This window comes from Anopheles coustani, chromosome X (genome assembly GCF_943734705.1).
Source record: "Anopheles coustani chromosome X, idAnoCousDA_361_x.2, whole genome shotgun sequence".
Lineage (NCBI taxonomy): Eukaryota > Metazoa > Arthropoda > Insecta > Diptera > Culicidae > Anopheles > Anopheles coustani.
Window position 1 is genome coordinate 2199186 of NC_071290.1, and position 21530 is coordinate 2220715.

The following is a 21530-nucleotide window of genomic DNA, read 5'->3' on the forward strand; positions in this document are numbered from 1 at the left end:
CTGTCACTACGCCATCTCACCTGTCACTAAGCCCTCTCACCTATCACTACGCCATCTCACCTTTCACTACGCCATCTCACCTGTCACTAAGCCTTCTCACTTGTCACCGCCACTCTGTCAAAGTGACTTCCTCTGAAACCATGTGCTTTTACTAACCTACAAAGCTACTAACTTCTCACGTAAGTTTTACTTTCTTTTAATGTCTATCACGGCATTTTTACTTGCCGGAAGAACGTTATTGCCCCCTACCGTGTCCTGTTCATTAAATATTAAGGTATGTTACAAAAATACCCCAAGAGACCTACATGATTGAGTACACCTAACCTTCCTACACCTAATCCTCGCTCGATCTTCCTTTTCTTGGCATTCTAAGATGGTTCTGGCCCGCTCTTTGCGCCGATAGCACCTTTGGACATCGCCGAACAGCGTGATCATGGCCAGCGCCAGCCCGACCAGCGTCCAGATGAACACCCCACCGAGGCTCTCCGCATCGGGAAAGTCCGCATCGAGCCGCTCGTTTACTCGCCGGAAGCCGTCCGCCGCACTCGCCACCGGCTCGGCCGACTCGATGACGGTGAGAATGTTGATGTTCCGCTCCTTGATCAGATAGTCCCAGAACTGCGCCGGCTCGTTGCCGCTCGAGAGCGTCAGATTGCGCCACATCTGGTACAGCACGTCCTCGTCGTTCTTCATGTTGCGTAAGTATTCATGTGTGTCCGAGTTCTGCACGACCGTGTACTTGATGCGGTTCTGGCGCGACAGTTGCTCAAGGGACTGGACCGGTGTTTGCATGCGCTCCACCGTGAGGAACGCGGCCAGGTTTACGGTAAACGTCGCGAGCAGGAACACCACGAACAGCCAGTAGGCAGCGACCAGAGTTCGCCCGGAGAGTGCCTTCGAAGCTTCATCACCACGCAGAATCTCGTACTTGATCTCGGCCGAATCGTGGATGAAGGCAAAGAGACGCTCGTGTACCCGCCGGAAGCCGTCCGCCGCACTCGATGGCGGCGAGAATGCTGATGTACTGCTCCTTGATCAGATAGTCCCAGAACTGCGCCGGATCGTTGCCGCTCGAGAGCGTCAGATTGCGCCACATCTGGTACAGCACGTCCTCGGCGTTCTTCATGTTCCGGAAGTAGTCATGTCAAGGGACTGGATGAGGTCAACGCGAACCAGCAGCTTTCCTTCATCGTAAAGTTCCTGCGTGTGGGAAATTCAGTGGAGTAATCGGAAACGAACACAGTGGAGGAGTTACATCTTAGGGAACCTGATCTCTTACCGACACTCGTACGGATAGGCGGCCTTGTTGTTTCTTGCACTGTAGGGCGAGAACTTGTCCAGCAAACCGATGCGAAAGCGAGCCCCACAACTACTGATGCGTTGCCGGTGATCGCAGGATATCAATCTGGCCGATACCGATCGGTTTATGGCTAGCCGGAAAGTAGATGCAGATCAACAGCTGGAATCCTTTGCGATGGGCTACAAATGTGACCGCCCGGATCTGGACCACCTTCAAGCGGAGAGCGTCGTCAATGAGAAACAACGGCAGCAACTCGTCCTTGGTGCCCGTCACAAACGCTCCGCTGCGTGGAAAGCGAAACCACCAGGCTCTTAACGTCGTCCGTGTGACTAAGTTTGCTAGACCTAAATAGTTACTTCAATCATCCTCGCCTCCTTCCGATCAACCTCCACTTCCTGAGTGCATGATGACAGACCGGTTGTTCTGTGACCTCTCCAACAGAGCCCCGTTGATCCCGCGCCTCTGCTCGGTCTTCAGGAGGCCAAAGATTCCTTAGAAAACTAGCTATTTTCCTTCCGAAATGTGTGGTCGCAAACTTCCGGATTAGCTTGTGGTGCTACGCGTGTGTTAGTTCAGTGTAGACGACGTAAGATTGTGTCGGGAAGGGATACCAATGTCCTTTCGATCCCCGGTGTCCTCCAAACAGCCAAGGGTGACTTGCGAGTGCGACGTTGGTGAGGTAAAACACGTCGAAATTCGGCACTGCGCGTGTGCAAACGTTTTACGTACGATTATTACAGCGCGCGGTCAAAACCAACTGTTTTAGAATAATAAAGTTACTTGTCCTTGCTTTACTCTTTGCGAAAGAAAAGAAAACAGCTATCAGCTTCGTTTGCATGTCGTTTCCTGTGAGTAAAGTGTAGTTTAAGTGTGTTGCGAGTAAATTAACGGGTTCTAATTGTATTTAGACATGTTCTATTGCGAATTTTAGTACTGTAAGAACTGCATTTTGTACGTGCGGACAAGAACATGCAGTTTTACTAGTTGTTTAAAAACAAATGTTATCAAAACCGATTATATAGGCCATAAGAAGACCAATTACAAGGTTGTAGAGGCTAACTGCAGTTGTTATTCCACATTTTTGTATGTTTACACGCTCGTTTCTGATTTGAAGAATAAATAAAGTCTTAAATAAGGTTATACTAAAGAATTTTAACCCTTTTTGTCGACTTTTTATTGCGTATTATCCGAAAATATCTGGAAATGAGGTAAGTAAGCTTTAAATTATCCGAAAAGAGTTATTTTGGTAAGTAAAACAACTTTTAATCACCTTAAAAAGAGTTATTTTGAAGTAAGTTAAATAACTTTTAATTAAACTAAAATATTACCACAAATTTCAGGCTTTTTTTCCGACAAAATCCTGAAAAAATCAGATTTTTTGGTCCAAAATTGCATTTTTTAGCGCGAAAACCGTCTCTCCGGTTCAATTGACAACTGTCAGCTGACAGCTGTCACCTGTCAACCGCTTCGGATAACCGGTCAACCGTTTCGGCCGAACCGCCAACTGTCACCTGTTTCCCGCCAACCGGTTCGGCCGAACCGGTTTAAATTTTGTGCTACCTCCTACGAAACTGGTAATCCTTCGCTCCTGTTACTTTTCGGCCAAAAAGCCGGTTTTTGACGGTTTTTGGGGCCCAAACCCGAGCGGGCCCGACAATTTTCGACCTGAAAATTTCAACTTTTGTAACAGGAGCGCAGGATTTTCAGGAGGTAGCAGGAGCAAAATTTTTATCGATTTTTCGACCTAGCCTGGTGATGTGGGAGATTTATTTAGGTAAGTTGAAAAGTTTTTAATTATCCGAAAACATAGCAATTTTATCCGAAAAAAGTAACAAAAGCTTCAAATTATCCGAAAATATTGCATTTTATCCGAAAAGAATGAGTTAGTCACATCACTTTTGGTTAAAAAAGTTGAATTTTTCATCCTCAAAACCCGGCCCAAAAGTACCAGGCTAGGTCGAAAAATCGATAAAAATTTTGCTCCTGCTACCTCCTGAAAATCCTGCGCTCCTGTTACAAAAGTTGAAATTTTCAGGTCGAAAATTGTCGGGCCCGCTCGGGTTTGGGCCCCAAAAACCGTCAAAAACCGGCTTTTTGGCCGAAAAGTAACAGGAGCGAAGGATTACCAGTTTCGTAGGAGGTAGCACAAAATTTAAACCGGTTCGGCCGAACCGGTTGGCGGGAAACAGGTGACAGTTGGCGGTTCGGCCGAAACGGTTGACCGGTTATCCGAAGCGGTTGACAGGTGACAGCTGTCAGCTGACAGTTGTCAATTGAACCGGAGAGACGGTTTTCGCGCTAAAAAATGCAATTTTGGACCAAAAAATCTGATTTTTTCAGGATTTTGTCGGAAAAAAAGCCTGAAATTTGTGGTAATATTTTAGTTTAATTAAAAGTTATTTAACTTACTTTAAAATAACTCTTTTTAAGGTGATTAAAAGTTGTTTTACTTACCTCATTTCCAGTTATTTTCGGATAATACGCAATAAAAAGTCGACAAAAAGGGTTAAAATTCTTTAGTATAACCTTATTTAAGACTTTATTTATTCTTCAAATCAGAAACGAGTGTGTAAACATACAAAAATGTGGAATAACAACTGCAGTTAGCCTCTACAACCTTGTAATTGGTCTTCTTATGGCCTATATAATCGGTTTTGATAACATTTGTTTTTAAACAACTAGTAAAACTGCATGTTCTTGTCCGCACGTACAAAATGCAGTTCTTACAGTACTAAAATTCGCAATAGAACATGTCTAAATACAATTGGAACCCGTTAATTTACTCGCAACACACTTAAACTACACTTTACTCACAGGAAACGACATGCAAACGAAGCTGATAGCTGTTTTCTTTTCTTTCGCAAAGAGTAAAGCAAGGACAAGTAACTTTATTATTCTAAAACAGTTGGTTTTGACCGCGCGCGGTAATAATCGTACGTAAAACGTTTGCACACGTGCCGTGCCGAATTTCGACGTGTTTTACCTCACCAACGTCGCACTCGCAAGTCACCCTTGGCTGTTTGGAGGACACCGGGGATGGAAAGGACATTGGTATGCCTTCCCGACAACATCTTACGTCGTCTACACTGAACTAACACACGAGTAGCACCAAAAGCTAATCCGGAAGTTTGCGACCACACATTTCGGAAGGAAAATAGCTAGTTTTCTAAGGAATCTTTGGCCTCCTGAAGACCGAGAAGAGGCGCGGGATCAACGGGGCTCTGTTGGAGAGGTCACAGAAAAACCGGTCTGTCATCATGCACTCAGGAAGTGGAGGTTGATCGGAAGGAGGCGAGGATGATTGAAGTAACTATTTAAGTCCAGCAAACTTAGTCACACGGACGACGTTAACAGCCTGGTGGTTTCGCTTGCCACGCAGCGGAGCGTTTGTAACGGGCACCAAACCAAGGACGAGTTGCTGCCGTTGTTTCTCATTGACGACGCTCTCCGCTTGAAGGTGGTCCAGATCCGAGCGGTCAAATTTGTGGACCATCGCAAAGGATCCCAGCTGCTGATCTGCATGGACTTTCCGGCCAGCCATAAACCGATCGGTATCGGCCAGATTGATATCCTGTGATCACCGGCAACACATCAGCAAGTACGTCTAATTGTATGGACCACTGGCTGTAGTTGTGGGGCTCGCTTTCGCATCGGTTTGCTGGACAAGTTCTCGCCCTACAGTACGCACTGAAGGAAAGCTGCTGGTTCGCGTTGACCTCGTCCAGTCCCTTGACATGACTACTTCCGGAACATGAAGAACGCCGAGGACGTGCTTTACCAGATGTGGCGCAATCTGACGCTCTCGAGCGGCAACGATCAGGCGCAGTTCTGGGACTATCTGATCAAGGAGCAGTACATCAACATTCTCGCCGCCATCGAGTGCGGCGGACGGCTTCCGGCTAGTGAACGAGCGTCTCGATGCGGACTTTGCCTTCATCCACGATTCGGCCGAAATCAAGTACGAGATTCTGCGCAACTGCAACTTCACCGAGGTGGGCGAGGTGTTTGCCGAGCAACCGTACGGGATAGCAGGGCAGCCATCTGCAGGAAGATCAGAGCTACTTCATACTGGAGCTTCAGAAGGAGCACTTCTTCGAGTCACTCACGGCGAAGTTCTGGAATAACTCGGGGCGCGGCCAGTGCCCGAACACGGACGACAGCGAGGGCACCACGCTGGAGAGCCTCGGTGGGGTGTTCACACTCTGGAAATCGAAGATTGGAGAGGTCACAGAACAACCGGTCTGTCATCATGCACTCAGGAAGTGAAGGTTGATCGGAAGGAGGCGAGGATGATTGAAGTAACTATTTGGATCCAGCGAACTTTGTCACACGGACGACGTCAAGAGCCTGGCGGTTTCGCTTGCCACGCAGCGGAGCGTTTGTGAAGGGCACCAAGGACGTGTTGCTGCCGCTGTTTCTCTTTGACGACGCTCTCCGCTTGAAGGTGGTCCAGATCTGGGCGGTCAAATTTGTGGCCTATTGCAAAGGATCCTAGCTGCTGATCTGCATGGACTTTCCGGCCAGCCATAAACCGATCGGTATCGGCCAGATTGATATCCTGTGATCACCGGCAACACATCAGCAAGTACGTCTAATTGTATGGACCACTGGTTGTAGTTGTGGGGCTCGCTTTCGCATCGGTTTGCTGGACAAGTTTTCGCCCTACAGTGCAAGAAACAACAAGGCCGCCTATCCGTACGAGTGTCGGCAAGAGATCAGGTTCCCTAAGATATTGTAACTCCTCCACTGTGTTCGTTTCCGATTACTCCACTGACTTTCCCACATGCACGGACTTTACGATGAAGGAAAGCTGCTGGTTCGCGTTGACCTCGACCAGTCCCTTGACATGACTACTTCCAGAACATGAAGAACGCCGAGGACGTGCTTTACCAGATGTGGTGCAATCTGACGCTCTCGAGCGGCAACGATCCGGCGCAGTTCTGGGACTATCTGATCAAGGAGCAGTACATCAGCATTCTCGCCGCCATCGAGTGCGGCGGACGGCTTCCGGCGGGTACACGAGCGTCTCTTTGCCTTCATCCACGATTCGGCCGAGATCAAGTACGAGATTCTGCGTGGTGATGAAGCTTCGAAGGCACTCTCCGGGCGAACTCTGGTGGAGCGCATGCAAACACCGGTCCAGTCCCTTGAGCAACTGTCGCGCCAGAACCGCATCAAGTACACGGTCGTGCAGAACTCGGACACACATGAATACTTACGCAACATGAAGAACAACGAGGACGTGCTGTACCAGATGTGGCGCAATCTGATGCTCTCGAGCGGCAACGAGCCGGCGCAGTTCTGGGACTATCTGATCAAGGAGCGGAACATCAACATTCTCACCGTCATCGAGTCGGCCGAGCTGGTGGCGAGTGCGGCGGACGGCTTCCGGCGAGTAAACGAGCGGCTCGATGCGGACTTTCCCGATGCGGAGAGCCTCGGTGGGGTGTTCATCTGGACGCTGGTCGGGCTAGCGCTGGCCATGATCACGCTGTTCGGCGATGTCCAAAGGTGCTATCGGAGCAAAGAGCGGGCCAGAACCATCTAAGAATGCCAAGAAAAGGAAGATCGAGCGAGGATTACGTGGAGGAAGGTTAGGTGTACTCAATCATGTAGGTCTCTTGGGGTATTTTTGTAACATACCTTAATATTTGATGAACAGGACACGGTAGGGGGCAATAACGTTCTTCCGGCAAGTAAAAATGCCGTGATAGACATAAAAAGAACGTAAAACTTACGTGAGAAGTTAGTAGCTTTGTAGGTTAGTAAAAGCACATGGTTTCAGAGGAAGTCACTTTGACAGAGTAGCGGTGACAGGTGAGAAGGCTTAGTGACAGGTGAGAAGGCTTAGTGATAGGTGAGATGGCGTAGTGAGAGGTGAGAGAGCTTAGTGAGAGGTGAGATGGCGTAGTGACAGGTGTTCAAATCAAACCGTTATCACACTAGGACGGACAATGTTGCAATCGCTGTTACATTTTGGTGGTGTTTTCGTTAGATATAAATAGGATCGAACGATACTACAAGTAGCTGTGAAACTAACAATGTAATCTCAGCTTTTGGATTGTTTTACAATAATATTTCTCCAAAGCATCTCATTAAATATACCCGAACTTAGGGTATAGTAAACTCAAGGATATCCTTCTACTAACATCTTATATTGTTGTGTGGCTTGTTTGAAAAGCTGATTTCACATTCACTTTGAGGCACTAACGGAGCAAATCCTTGTGTAATATAGGTAATTAAATAAAAACTTTACTTGGAGTATGGCTTGGTGATTCCCCTTTGCTTCCTCGTCGGAGTTGTGACCCCAAGCTTAGGGAAAGTTGTTAAGGATCATTGCCTAGCCTAGCGTGGATGGATTTCAATTGATTTGGATAACGTGTATGCTTTTTAATGTAACTGGAACTGGGTAGATAACCGCTGGTTGAAAGAAAGTTTGTTGATGCTTGTGCAGTGTTATTTGGATTTGGTCTCGAGAGGTTGGCAGTTTGTTAGTGAATGTATGTCTACACAGTAGTAACACTTTTGTAGCTTCAACTCTTGTGGCCAAGAAAAGAATAAATCTGTTTGAACAATAAAATAATACTCACATAAACACACACAAATGGTGTCGCAGCGCGTCGAAGGTTTGCAAACGAGCTGAGGGGCCGCAAAACAAATGGCAAACGGCTCCATCGAACACGACCTGGCCGAAGAGCTGGGGTTAAGTCGAGTTCCGCGACCCCTGTGTATTAGCTGGACCGGTAACCAGAAACGCAAGGAGACCGGATCAGTCCGCTTAGCACGTACACTTCCCGGCGCCTTTGACGATAAGTAAGCGCCATATAAACTATTGAAGAAACTCGGTATCACTGTCCAAGCGATACGAACACATTACGGGAGCGAAAGCCGACTCCTCCGCTGGCGTTAAACCTCAGGTGTTGATCGGAGCGGACAACTGCACATCGGGGCAAGCAATGTTGGCCTAAGAGGGAAAGGCCAACCAACCGATTGGTACGAAGACGACAAGGCTAAGATGGACCTTGTGTATCCTTGTCTTCTACCGCCGCACAAACACACTACTCACTCGAAGCTGCCTGGAATGCTGGAAGAGGAAACAATAGAGACAGATAACCGCTTTGAGATTGGTATCCCATGGCTTGATGGAAACATACGGTCACATACTTAGAAAAGAACTGCATCTTACGGATCCTTATATTGATGCTAATAAACCAGTTGTTCCTCAGCGTTATCGGTGAAGCATTCAATCTACGCAGACGCATTCCCATCGGGCCATGGTTCCAGCGGTCACTGATCCTGCTGACATTAGTATCCGCCTGCGGAAGGAAGCCTCCGATCGCCTTCGAGGGACAGTTCTGCAACTCTGCAGCCTACAAGGAAAGGAATTGTAAAAGTTAGTAACGAGGATGCAATCTTACCAGGGGACCAGCCGATAAGGATCCTCGAGGATGCAAGGAATGACGCGCCAGCACGAGGTCGGTAGTGACAGCCAGATAGTAAACATGTTGACTATCGCTGCGGGGAAAGCAGTTTGAAAAAGGAGCTGTTAACCGGTTCGAAAAATCTTCAAACAACATAAAAGCTAACGAAAAACGATAAAGCAGTGTATATTGTTAAAGGGAGGTGGATGTATCACCCGGAACATTCAATCGTTTCCAGCTTGTAACACTTTTGTGCAACGCGCACGCGTAGTTCACTTTCAAAGAAGTAAGAATTATTGAATACTAGCTCGAAGCTCGGGGAAGGAAAATGCGACTAAAGTTGTTATTTTTCCTTCGTTTTTCCCCCTTTATTTCCGCTCCGCATTTCCATCAGTTATTCCTACATATTTGTTTAGAGAAAAGGTAAGAAAAGTAGCTTGTAGGGTTTTGTATCGTTATCAGTTTCAGAGGAGAAGACAAAGAAACACAATGACCCTGTCGAGCCAGGATTTTCAGGAGGTAGCAGGAGCAAAAATTTGCACCGATTGTTGACCTGAAATGTAAAACTTTGTGCGAATTTTTTTTTGCGCCAAAAAAAAATACTTTTCGGATAATGTAATAAGAAGTCGACAAAGGAATTCATTTTCAGTAAGAAGAACATGTTAAATTATTATGAAACTAATATCGACTTTTATATTGTTTTTAAAGTTAATAAACTTGGTTTAAAGAAAAATTTGTGATGTTTATTATTATATTATTACATGGCTTTTATAAAAAACACATAATTATTTGACGATTAATGTTAAGCTTATATTTATACGAGCGCCTTTTTCGTTTAAAAGTGAGGAGCCATTGAATCATTTTCGGATCGTTCGTTAATTTCAGGTAAACAAAATCATTAGAATCACGGAGGAAAACAATCACTGAATCCTCTAAAATGAAAACAGGAGTGTACTTTGTAATGAAACTAGTTGTAGACCAATTAATCAAATAATATTTAAAAATAAAATAAAATATTTTTATTATCATCTCTCAGATGAACGTTACTAGCATCCGTCGATTTTAAGAAGATATCTGACCGATGCGGGATTAACAACTGAATTGATTTGAAGGAACGTACCTTTAGAAACAAACCATAAAACATCACATAAAGCACGGGGGACCCGGAAGGGCGATACCAACTCTGGATGCTGAAGTATTAGAGCGAGAGCAATCAATCAAAAGCCATGGTCAGGAGAAATGTTGCTTGAGTGAAACAGGGGGGAGGCGGGATATGGGTATCGGCTCGAGGGTGGGTAGTGTACCAAACCGAAACACGAACTGACACCCGTCCTTTTGCGAACCCTATCCTCCGCCAAAAAGGTGAAAGCCGTCGCGTCGGTTCCGTCGATGGAAAGACGGCCGCTTCTGCAAACGTTTGCTAAATTGTTGTCTATGGTTCCCTAAGGTTGTGTGTGAGTGAAGTACGAACATGCCTATTTTGTCTTCTCGCTGCATCCCCCCCCACATCCCCTCCTCGTCTCTAATACCATGCAAACGTACCAATAAATCTCCTTTGCGAAGGATGAGGAAAGAATGATCGTGTATCGAAAGCGTTAAGCGACGGGAGAAGCTGGGGTTAGGTGAGGGGGTGTCCGGTACACTCAAAACGAGAAACACAACCAACAGCCCTTGTTGTTGGCGGAAAGGACATCGACAGGCGGGTGAGCGGGTAGCCCATAATTGCTGACAATAAGGTGCTACCGTGTTTCGGGTTGACGTTGTCCTTTTAGCAACGCACACCTTCTGTTGTGTTGCAATGCCAATGCCTCCTCCCCCCCACGCATAACAGCTCCCGGAATATGAAATATCCTATCATGGCAGGACATGAGTACAGCCGGTGCAGGTGTCGCCCCTCGGGCTCGAAAAACGGACACCGGGATGATTCTGTTTGGCTTGCAGATTTACCAAAGCGGCTTGGGGAAAAGCTATCAGTGCGGAGGGTTGGACGCGGTGGTCGAAGGGCAAGGTGCTCGGAGGGAACGGTGTTAGGTGTTAGTGGTTGAAATTGTTGTCGTTGCATTGGTCATGACTGATTTCAGCCTCCACTTCCCACCATCGGCATCAAGCTGGAGGGTAGTGATGGGTTCTCGGAACTGCTTCCGAGCATGTTTAAACCGGCTCCGATTCACTCCGGCTTAGTAAAACCCACGATTCCGTCCGGAGCCGTCCAGAGCCCCTAGTCGGCAGCTAGGACCGGCTACGGACGACTCCGAACGGCTCCGGACGGCTCCGGACAGCTCCGGACGGCTCCGGATGGTTCCGGACAACTCCGGACGGCTCCGGACGACTCCGGGCGGCTCCGACGGCTCCGGACGGCTCCGGAGGGCTCCAACTGCTCCGGACGGCTTCGACAGCTCCGGCTGTCTACTAGCGGCTCCGGACGGCTCCGGACTTTTCCGGACGGCTCCGGATGGTTCCGAGCTCGGAGTATTGCACCTACCTTACGGAGCCGCTTCCGATATTGGTGGAATCATTCGGAAGCGGTTCCGGTTTTTTTTTTGTCGAATTTACCCATCACTAGTGGAGTGGTAGCGCCCTCCAGAAGCAAAGGAGCGACGAAAGCGGAGGGTGTTGCATGCATTGGAGCATCATTGGGATCCTGCCCCTCCTTCGAAGGACAAAGGTACGCCGATCTAAACACAAACAATCACGATTCCCAGGCCTTGAGCCACACCGCGAATGAGAATGTCATGTGAGTCAACGAAGAGCGGGAAGGGGAGGGGAGGGGGGGGGACACGAATGATGCAGATGGAATGGGAAGTAAAAGCGAAAAAAGTCCTGGAAGGGCTGGTAAACCTCATGGTTTGGTTGATGTAAAAGAATGAGAAACATGCACTAACTTCCAAGCGCACACTAACCCACACAAGTACACACACGAACGCACGAACGCACGCAAAAAGGACGCTCACACATACACCTTGACACATGGATACTAATTTGATCTATCGCGTACATCCTATCTAATCAAACTGACAGGAACAGTTGTGCTGACATAAATCAAATTTCCTGGACGCAGCCTCCAACACCACCTTCCCTCCAGTCCCACCAATACACTAGCAAGCGCTGTGGAGGTTTGGTTTTACCGAAAGGATCAAGGATCAGCCGCGCGCTTCCGTAGCCAGTTGTTGTTTTGGTTGCTGCATTTAAATTTCGTTACGTTTCATTTCCTTCGATTGTCCATGGAGGTGTATGGCTGGGGGGGGAGGAGGGGTGGTGTTTGAAGTAGGGGCATTGCGACGGATGCCTCTAGAACACACCGATGGTTTCAAAACCTTTCTTTCAAAGTCCCCCCTCCCCTTTTCCGAGCGGCGAACCGTACCGTTTTCGGAAAACGTCAAAGTTGCGTCAAGTCATCCGCGACAAAACCTGTCCAAAAGCATCCCCGTTAGGCATGCCGAATAGCATGCCGGGTGTGGTAGGGGGGTCTTGTCCCCCGGCGGGGGGTATGCGGGACAACGCTCGCTAAGCCCGAGATACCGTTCCGGAGCCGACGGATGGTTCCTCCTTGCGTTCTAGGTTCTCTGGGCAATAATGATTCTGTTCACTCGCACACACACACATACACACATGAAAAACGCCACTGTTGCGTATCGCTGTGGTGGGGAGGGAGAGGGAGTGGGGGAGGTTTGGGCAGGAGATTTTCCGGACTGACTGACTGACTGAATTGCAAGCTGACTGCAACTGACTGCATCTGACTGCAAGGCCAGCAATGACATCCCGCGTCATGCGTCGGTTCGTTTCTGTGTTGTTTAATACTCCCCCTTTCCCACTCCTTACCCTGGTTCTCCTCAACGACATAGGAAGGCGGGAAACTCTTCTAGTCCCGCAGCGAGGGCGAAAGAACGGAACGGAACTGGTTTTTGAGACATACTCACTGCCAGTTACACCGGACGCATAAGATCCTCTGGAAGGATTTATCCGCGTGTATTCCCCCCCCCCCCCCCCCCCCCCCCTTCTCCACTACCTTCGTCCTCGGTGTGACAAGTCGGAGCAACAATGGAAACAATAGCACGAGAAATGCTGCACTACCGGCTGCAGTAACTGCAACTGGCAATGCAATTATTGCAAAACCGGGTTGAAATAACTCCCCATCACATTCTTGGCCACTGTTTCCTGACATTCCCCACCTCTCCTCTTCTCTTTCTCTCTCGCTCTCTCTTTGCGCTGGGTGCACCTGACTTGCCCACTTCCTTGTTTGCGTTGACAACAACTCCGTTCCAATTCCGCCCGGTTTGTGCCAGCTCCCCGGTTGTCTGATCCAGTGACGATGGTGACTTTTTACTCAAACTTCCGGACCACAACGGACCGACAAGGGGGGGGATGAGGGTTTGTTTTCCCATGCCGGTAGCCTGATTGTATCGTGATCGGGAAGCACGTCGCACACTGGCACACGAGAATTTGAAGGTTCGAAGGGTTTTGCAGCTAATGTGCATTTTTCCCTGTTTCCACTGGGACTTTTCCAGTTTTTTTCTCTGTTTCTATTATCTCTACTTGCATTGGGCTTTGAAACATGTTTTAAATCCCGCTTATAAACACTTTCCCTATTGTCACCCATTTTATTTTAATTACTTTCTATTTGTAATAGTGTGTACAACGCCAAACCCATAGTTTAACTCATGTTTTATGTCCAATTCCCATATATTTGACTATTTCCTTTTTAGCAATAAAACAGATTATTCGATTTGCTCATTTCCGTAACAATTCGGTATGAAAAATTAATAATGGCCAAGTGAGTAAGTAAACTAGAAATAACTCTGTAAAATTAAAAAAAACTAACAACGTATTGTTGATGATCGAAACCCAAACGTCGCTAGTTGAAAAGAACTAGGATTTGTAACCTGAAGCCAATGTTATGTGAATTTCACATTTTTCAAAGTTTGTTTCATACATTCAGTTTTTAATGTTTTTAACAAGCAAAGCGTTTTTAACACATTTTCTTTGTACAATCTGTTTCGATAACGATTAACAAATAAACTACTCGAATTTTGTCATATGTATCCTTTTGTTTGCTTGTTATTGTTTGTTGTAGTTACCTAATTTGACTGAAATCGCTTCGAGTTGCTGGTTCGCGCAAGCAAAAGCGGCAGTGAGTATAAAGGGTTAACTCGCCTAATTCAGCTCAACACATTCCGGGAGCATTTCACCCCTCCTGAATATTTTCCCACGCTTTTCGCTACATCGTACCATCTTTAACCGCCCGAGCATTATTACTTTTATGATCTGTATATTTCTCCAGAGATTTTTGTGGAAGCATACAAATACACTCGCGCACAGGCATGCCAATAAAATCATGTTCTGATGAAAAGGGGCGCCCCTTGGCATCACAACCACACTCATTTTGCGTTTTCATTCTGCTCATAACATCTCAAAGTTGCCAAAAATCCACTGGGGGCGCAGGTGACTGTGACTCAAAATAAGACGACCTATGCACTGACAACCACCGTGCACTTGCGTTCGAAGAAGTGCGGCCATCGTTTGTAGAGGGAAAAGAGAAAACCGAAGGAAAAGGGATCGTTGGGAGCATGGTGTTAGTGGGGGTGCTGTAGGAGTGGAAACAAATATCATGAATGAAAGGGAAGCACAGAAAAATGCAGTACCCCCAAGATGGCAAGAGGTGAGCCCGTAAGATAAACAACGGGTATGGGCCCCGGATGACGAATGAAACCCGTCTGAAGCCATTCAATGCCATACGGAGAACTTACAGCATAAAATGGAATCTAAGAAAACGTAAAAGAATAGGAAAGCCGAATATACAATCACCGAATACAAGAAGGAAACGAAACCGAGTGAAGCTGGGTATAGAGAGAATAACATTGTGAAACAAGATAATGGAAAGAAGAAAGTAAAAGTCACCATTTTCTTTCCTCCATTATTCGGAGTTGTTATGAAATGTTTATTTTTTTTCTCTATTGCTTAAAAAAATTCATATAATTTATTACTTTCAGATTGTTTGAAAACTGTATTCATCTTGCCAACGAGAATGTGACAACATAATGAAACTAAAACATATACAGACAGCATCGGAACCAGCGAATCGCGTTAAAAAACGCACCACGAAGAAGAAACAGTAGTTAATTTAATGGCCGAGAGCAGCCATAGGGCAGGTAATCATCTTCTCTGCTTTGCTCTGTGCTTCGTCTTTCTTCAAGCATGCGTGTGTATTTTTGGGTATTTTTCAATTTCCAAAGATTGCCACTTTGCGTAAAGCTGTGTGGCTTTCTTTCTTTATTCATTCTTTATTTATGTCTTGAATCGGTTCTCTCATTTGCTATCTTTTACTGGAATTTAGTCATGTTTTATTGGATTAAATCTTCCCTTTGACTCACTCCTTCGTTTAACACACGCGAATACGTTTATACACGCGAACTCAAACGTGCGTTATGGAAAGCCAAACCTGTCGCCCATCTTGAACGTTGGCGTCGCTCTGCCAACAAAGTGGTTAATTGATAAATGAGTAACTGTGAAACACTGTGTTCGTCACTGTCGGAGCCTGTGTGTATGTGTGGACCCAGCGAACGTGTGTTTGTGTGAAAAAGTGTTTTCCCTGTTTTTTCTCTTTTCATAATTAACCCTTTTCCGCCTCGCACCAAGATAACCGGCGAAACTGATGTGAATCCCGAGAACGGTCCGAGCTGGTCAAGTCCGGATCCGTGCTACAATGTCTTCCAATTATTTTAACCTCGGCTTTTCTTCTTCGCTATTCCGTTCTGTTGTGCTCGTGACGGTTGTGTTATTGGTAGGCGCTAAGATGCCGCCAGAATTTCATCGCGTATGTTGCTGGAATGTTGCCACCGCGGGTAACTCACGTACTTCCCTGGTAGTTCTTCATGTTAGAGTTATGAGCGTTCTGGGTCAATGCTTTTTTTGTAACATATTTCACTTCATTTCGGCATTTTCGTTCAGAACTTCAGAGCGTAATTATGAAAACTATGAAATAAAGAAAATAGTTGGGAGTCTGAATCTTTGTCGAATTAAACCGAAGATTCATGAAGATTCAAAGATTCATCAATGTGAACCTCCTTCCACTGAAATTACAATGCATGAGGCAAAACCCATCATAAAATCGTGGGAGTACGATGAAGAAAAGGACATCTTATAAAGAGCCGTTTTCAATCACCAATTTTACGAGTATTGACATTCACTTCACTTTTGTCCTGCAAAACAATTTCACATGGGAAAATAATCGAAAATTAATGAAAGTTAATAAACCTGAATGTCGCGCACTTTGTCAAACACGAGGCCATAGCACAATATCGTTTTAAGAGGTGTAGAATTCACTTATTTCCTTTAAACATGTTAAGCGAGACCGAAGTCTCCCTCTGTGCGAAACTATCCACGCACACAAAGGTAAAAGATAAATAACCGAAGAGGGTTGATGCGTAAAAGAAGAACACGTTACACATTGCTGGCATTCAGCTGTTGAAGAAAACTATGCCCCAATTGTAGAAATATGCGGATTGAAAAGTTTTAATTGAAGTTTGCTGTTAGTGAAAGACTAAAAAAGTGGCGTATTCAACTATTGGTCCATTTAACACTGAATTGAAACGTGCTATGTTACACTTCTCGAGCGAAGTTTTGCCAAAAGACACCAAAACCCAAGAGAAAGCGAGGTGTTCTTGCATTCGCGGTGTCGGAATTTAAAGCAGATGGGAGAAGTACAAAGTCCCGTGTGACCGAGTCTTCAAACCGACGAGGATGTTTGTCCTCCGATGCCTACTGGTGTGGCTGTGAATTCCCTTCAGGAAAATGTTACTCAAACTTATCGAAACCATCGAAAAGGCACCACGCTATCGTCCTCGGACTGTCGTAAAAATAATACGAACCATTTACCACTCCCGCAAACGGTCCGCACCCCCTATCCGAGGAGTCCGATAAAGATGGAATCCAACGGACGAACAAAACAAAAAAATCAAGCCCGAAATCCCCGAACCAGCCGCGTCTCATTTCGGCGAACGTTATCTGTACGAAAGTTTCCACAGTGGCCATCTTTCGTTTTCTTTTTTTCCATTTTGACCCTCTTGCCGGTTATCTCACCGACTTCACTCCCGTAACATTACTCGTTTGAGGGCGCTAGGAAAGGGTTTTCGTGGGAGGTTTTGAAAAAGTAGCCATCATTAAAAGATGGAAACAAATTGTCATTTCCCCTAGCTACTAGTTCTCTTGCAATGTAAGTATGTTTGTATATCTTCGAACGAACTAGTTTTTGGTAAAAACAAAAGAAAAATATAACGCAAATAAATAATGTACGAATAAAAATGAATTCATCAATAATAATATTTAAACAAAATTTAACAAACCCAGCAGCCGCAGCATCAACCCCTGCTCAATTCACCAAACGGAAACTAAAAGAAATGGGAAACAAATAAGATGAAGCAACAAAGGAATCACAACATATGGGAAAAGCAAAGTATTATTCGAACGTTAAAGTAGGTGGTGTCAAATTGTTGCAATGTTGCAGTTTGTGTCCAAAAATATGCTGTAGCTTAAAACGTGAACTGTGCCTTCAAAGTTTTCTTATGTTCCTTACTTTCGTCTTTGTTTCTATGTATTCTTTACTTTCGTTTTTTTGCTGATTCGCCGGAGGTTTTCGAAAGATGCATTTATGTTCACCTTTTTCATAATTCCGCGAATCCCTCCGTATTCTGGCATTGTAAAACACATAGGAGAAAAACAACTTTAATTCGAAACACGCACACAGTGGCATGAAGAGATATAGCCCCCCAAAAGGGGAGATGGGTTACGTTTTTTTTTTTCCTTCTCTCCGTTTACTTGCCCCGTCCTCTTCCGATGACCCGCACCTTTTCAGCCCTATACCGACACACACACGCAACTACCGAGGTTCACTAGCATATACACACACTGACATGCACTTGAGGGAAAAGATTTCTTTGTTTTCCCTCGGCTGGTGGTTTAGTGTAAGTTTTTTAATGGTTGAAATGATGTCCGGGCACGAGAGAAAGTAGTATCAGCGGCATAACCATCCCCAAACCAATGAAAAACCGGGGGGAGGAAATGAAACGGGGAAACGGCAGCCAAATCGATAAGGACCGTTCGCTGGAGTTCGACCGTATTGGGATAATGCTTAGGCATTTTTCCAACGCATCGATTTCCTTTCCCCGATAGAACAAATCGCGACACAATCTTCTAGCCAGCCCCAGCTTTTCCTTCCCTGTTTTCCCTGTTTCCCCTGTTTGAGCGAGGCGTTGTATTTGATTGATGTGCTGTACAGTTTTCAGTGTATGTCTTTTGGTCTGCCTGGAAGAAGAAAAATAAAATATACCAATGAAAGTCCAAATGTTGTACCCATACAACGAATATGCAAAAATGGGAGAGATAAAGACATTGGTAGATGTAAAAATATAGACAGCACCCTTAAGGAGATCTTAGGACATCTTATTTGCTTTTCCAAACACTTGACTTAAACCGACCTGGGATGACCCAATTTTCTCACCCTACCGTAGAGGTGGTCGATGGCTTCCGTCCGTGTGTATCGGTTTGCATAAATGGGGCTGTATAGTTTTCTAAACAAGCAAATATGTTACCATGTTCTGATCACCTGTATTTTAGAAAGAAAAAAAACAGACGTCAGTACTGTAAACGAATAGCTATAGCGAGCACCAGTAGTCGTGGTGTGTGCTATATATCGCTATGTACCAAACACACCGCAGATTACACACCCGCACACACACCGATGCACACAGACACATGCACACTGTTTCACGGAAGAATAGCACGCAGCATTCGCAAGGAAATCAGTACGTAAAAGCCGCGGTCGCCCAGGCAACTAACTCCGAGCCCTAAGATACAAAGCTGCTCACGCGATACTCACGCGAATGAACGCATGTGCTCGGGAGGGGGGCACTCACTTCTCCTCCGCTGTATCTCACGCACGCACGAAGAAGCGAAGCGGAGGCGGAGCTACGGATGGTAAGCGCGCAGCATCCCGTCCAGATGAGTTCCGCTCGCGCGTCGTGATCGCCATCCTCAACCGCGTGAGTGCGTGAGTGCGTGCGTGCACTAAACCAATAAAAAAAAATACACAAGTACAGAACGGTCTTCGTTCGTGACTATTCCAACGGATAGCTAAAAAAAATCATGCATTTTCTTCCCATCCACAAGGGAAACGAACGGCGGAAGACATGCATAATGAACTCCAATTAAGGGGAGTGAGTGACAGCTGAGTGCACACTCCGAACGAATCTTGATAAACGGTGCCCAACAATCCCAATCCTATTATTTGTCTTCTCGCATCATCCCCCGGCATTATTCAACCAGACTGAGCAGGATGTGGGATTCCGTTTTCTTTATTTGTCCGTTCGCTTTTCTGTCACTCAACGTCGTCATCGTTATGTTGCAGTGGATCAATTTTGTTTTGTCTCCCTTTGATCTTCGCTACGGGTAATACTAGCGTAGAGGTCGGGAGGAAAAAACATAAACTATACACACACATACACTTTTTTTGCCTCAATACAATAACCTTTCTAATAATTTATGCTCTTTAGATTAGTTTATTTATCAACTTTTTCTGCAGAGCTGTAACTTCCTTGCGATGATTTCACATTCCGTTTCGAAATGTCCTGACCGGTGTCTATTAGTTTGCGCGACCACGTGGGTGTGTATTTGTGTCACAGTCACCAGTCACGTCGCGTTTTTCATCCGTCACTACTTTCACGCGTTCATCTGCGAAAAAAAAACTCGAAAGAATGACAAAGAACGCAGATGTTGTGTTTCTACATCTCCAGCTCTTCATCAGTCACTCCATCATCCCCGTTCGCAGCAGGGTTGCTAGATTGATAATTTCTATGCCCCATTTACCGATAAAAAAGTATAATTTTCACTTGCCCTTACTACTAACTCCCACTCATATAGCATAAGAAATCGCAAAGGTATTTCTTTCTTGTTCTCTTATTTGTTTATAATTAAATACAATACCTCACCAGAAGATCGGCTCCGGCATCATCAGATGACGCACTATTACTTTAATTGAAGAGTTTGTCTTCAAATTGATACTTGAAATGCTTTTTTTAAGTTCATCAACAACTTCGCTGAATAAATCGCTCTACATAGTTGCTGTCCAATTCATTTTCGGACTAGTTATATGTTATGTCAAATTGCTGGTATATGTGTTGCGAATTCACTTCATTGGGGTGTGTGGTGACGCCAAAGGATGTCAGTTACTTTAAACAAATAACGTGGCAGGTGTATTCCTAGCTGCCCGGAAGAGATTCATTTTCATTCTAATATCACAAGAAAATTAGACGAAAACACGCATCCATAAACCACTTGTTGATTTCCGAACAATCGAGTCCTCAAGGAGATTTTTGTGGATCGGAACTACAGAAGCAATTTTCAAATGATCAAAACAAAAATGTCAGCATTAAACCTGTTCATAAATAACTTCAACGGTAACGTAGAAAGCAGGTAATGCAGTATTTATTATCAACATACGAATGTATAGATGGTAGAGTATAAGATAACGGGATGTCTAGTAAGGCCTACACGAACATTAAACCTGTTCGAGTTCGAGCAAGATGTTAATGATACCAACGAAGAAGAAAGTGAACTCTTGAACGTAAACAGTCGATGGTGCGAAAGAAACAACCTAACTTTGAAAACGTTGATTTCGAAGCAGTCAAAATAAACTGTTTATAGGGAAAGCTGTGACCTATGTGCCATCGCGCCAATCAGTTTTAACATTGTGTTCTTCAACGGAAGGTTGAACCCAACTAATAAATAAGTTCCTCTTTACTAAAGGGTTAAGCCATTAGAGTCGTAACGCATTTGGATCTTTTATTTCAACCCGTGTTACCTTAAATCACGGTTAATGTTTGTTCTACACGCGCCTTACAAGCTCCAAGCGCCACCAAATCTCTCCTAATAGCCATCCACCGGTGGAAAAAACGGTAAATCTGCCGGCCAGGACTGGGGCAGCATGGACTCTGGGACTCATGGCACGAGGACCTGACCCAATCCGGGTAATCGGCACCGGATGAAAGGATGATTTATGCTCGAATTCGGGGTTGAGGTTAATCTCCACGGACGAGTGTTGTTGCCTCCCTTTTCTCGGGAGGCATTGTAATTAAAATCGTAAAAAATAAACGGGGTCCGGTGGCGGTGGAGTAGTTTCCACGCCGGCGAATACCTCCTAGAGCCATCTGCAAACCACCAAGAGCAGCGAACGAAACAAATAAATAATCGCACCAATTCCGGAAGCATTAGATCGCTTGCTTTGGAACAAATTAAAGAAGTCACGGGTGCGGTTAATTACCTCCTATTTGTGGAAAATTAAAAAGCATGAAAAAGGCATGGCTGAAGGGTAAGGAACTTGAAGGGTTATTGGATGGAAATATTACCGAAACACCGAATCCAGCTTGTCGGTAAATGTCAATAATAAAAAAAGGCTTAATGAAGAATAAAAGTTGAAGTGGCTATCGCACCACGTATCCAAGGATCTAATCCCCAGCAGGGGTTTTCACTTAGCGTTAGTGCAACTAATAACCGAGATCGTTTTGCCATCAAGATTATACAGTGTTAGGAAACAACGGCAGATCATGAAGAATAAAAAAAGCTGTACTACTGGGAGGTAAACTTTCTATCACCTTAATTTGACGTTTAATACTTTGATGTGTGTCAAAACAGCAACTAATCTGGTTTTAGTAAGGATAAAGGTAGGTGGTAGGCAATCAACAGGATCCATGTAAGTCCTTGGTCACCTGGTCTTACAAACATTTCAGAGCAAAATCCGCAGTTCCCACACCTCGTTTCCA

At 45.3% G+C, this 21530-nt stretch overlaps 1 protein-coding gene and 1 pseudogene across 1 annotated transcript; one reads left to right on the top strand and one right to left on the bottom strand.

Annotated features, from left to right (window-relative positions):
• Positions 1 to 247: 247 nt before the first annotated feature.
• Positions 248 to 3759, bottom strand: LOC131268818 (ionotropic receptor 25a-like). Its single transcript, XM_058271098.1, has 4 exons — positions 3755 to 3759; positions 1280 to 1405; positions 1145 to 1200; positions 248 to 914 (listed from the first exon to the last, which is right to left on the bottom strand). The coding sequence occupies exons 1-4, from the start codon at positions 3757 to 3759 to the stop codon at positions 280 to 282; spliced, it is 822 nt and encodes a 273-aa protein (XP_058127081.1). The 3' UTR covers positions 248 to 279.
• A 1286-nt stretch (positions 3760 to 5045) lies between these two features.
• LOC131268819 (ionotropic receptor 25a-like) overlaps positions 5046 to 21530 on the top strand; it is a 92007-nt pseudogene continuing 75522 nt past the window's right edge.

Coding starts and splice junctions, on each gene's coding strand:
- LOC131268818 (XM_058271098.1), bottom strand. Junction 1,201..1,279: donor GCCTATCCGTACGAGTGTCG/GTAAGAGATCAG, acceptor TCCCACACGCAG/GAACTTTACGATGAAGGAAA. Junction 915..1,144: donor GACCTCATCCAGTCCCTTGA/CATGACTACTTC, acceptor ACGAGATTCTGC/GTGGTGATGAAGCTTCGAAG.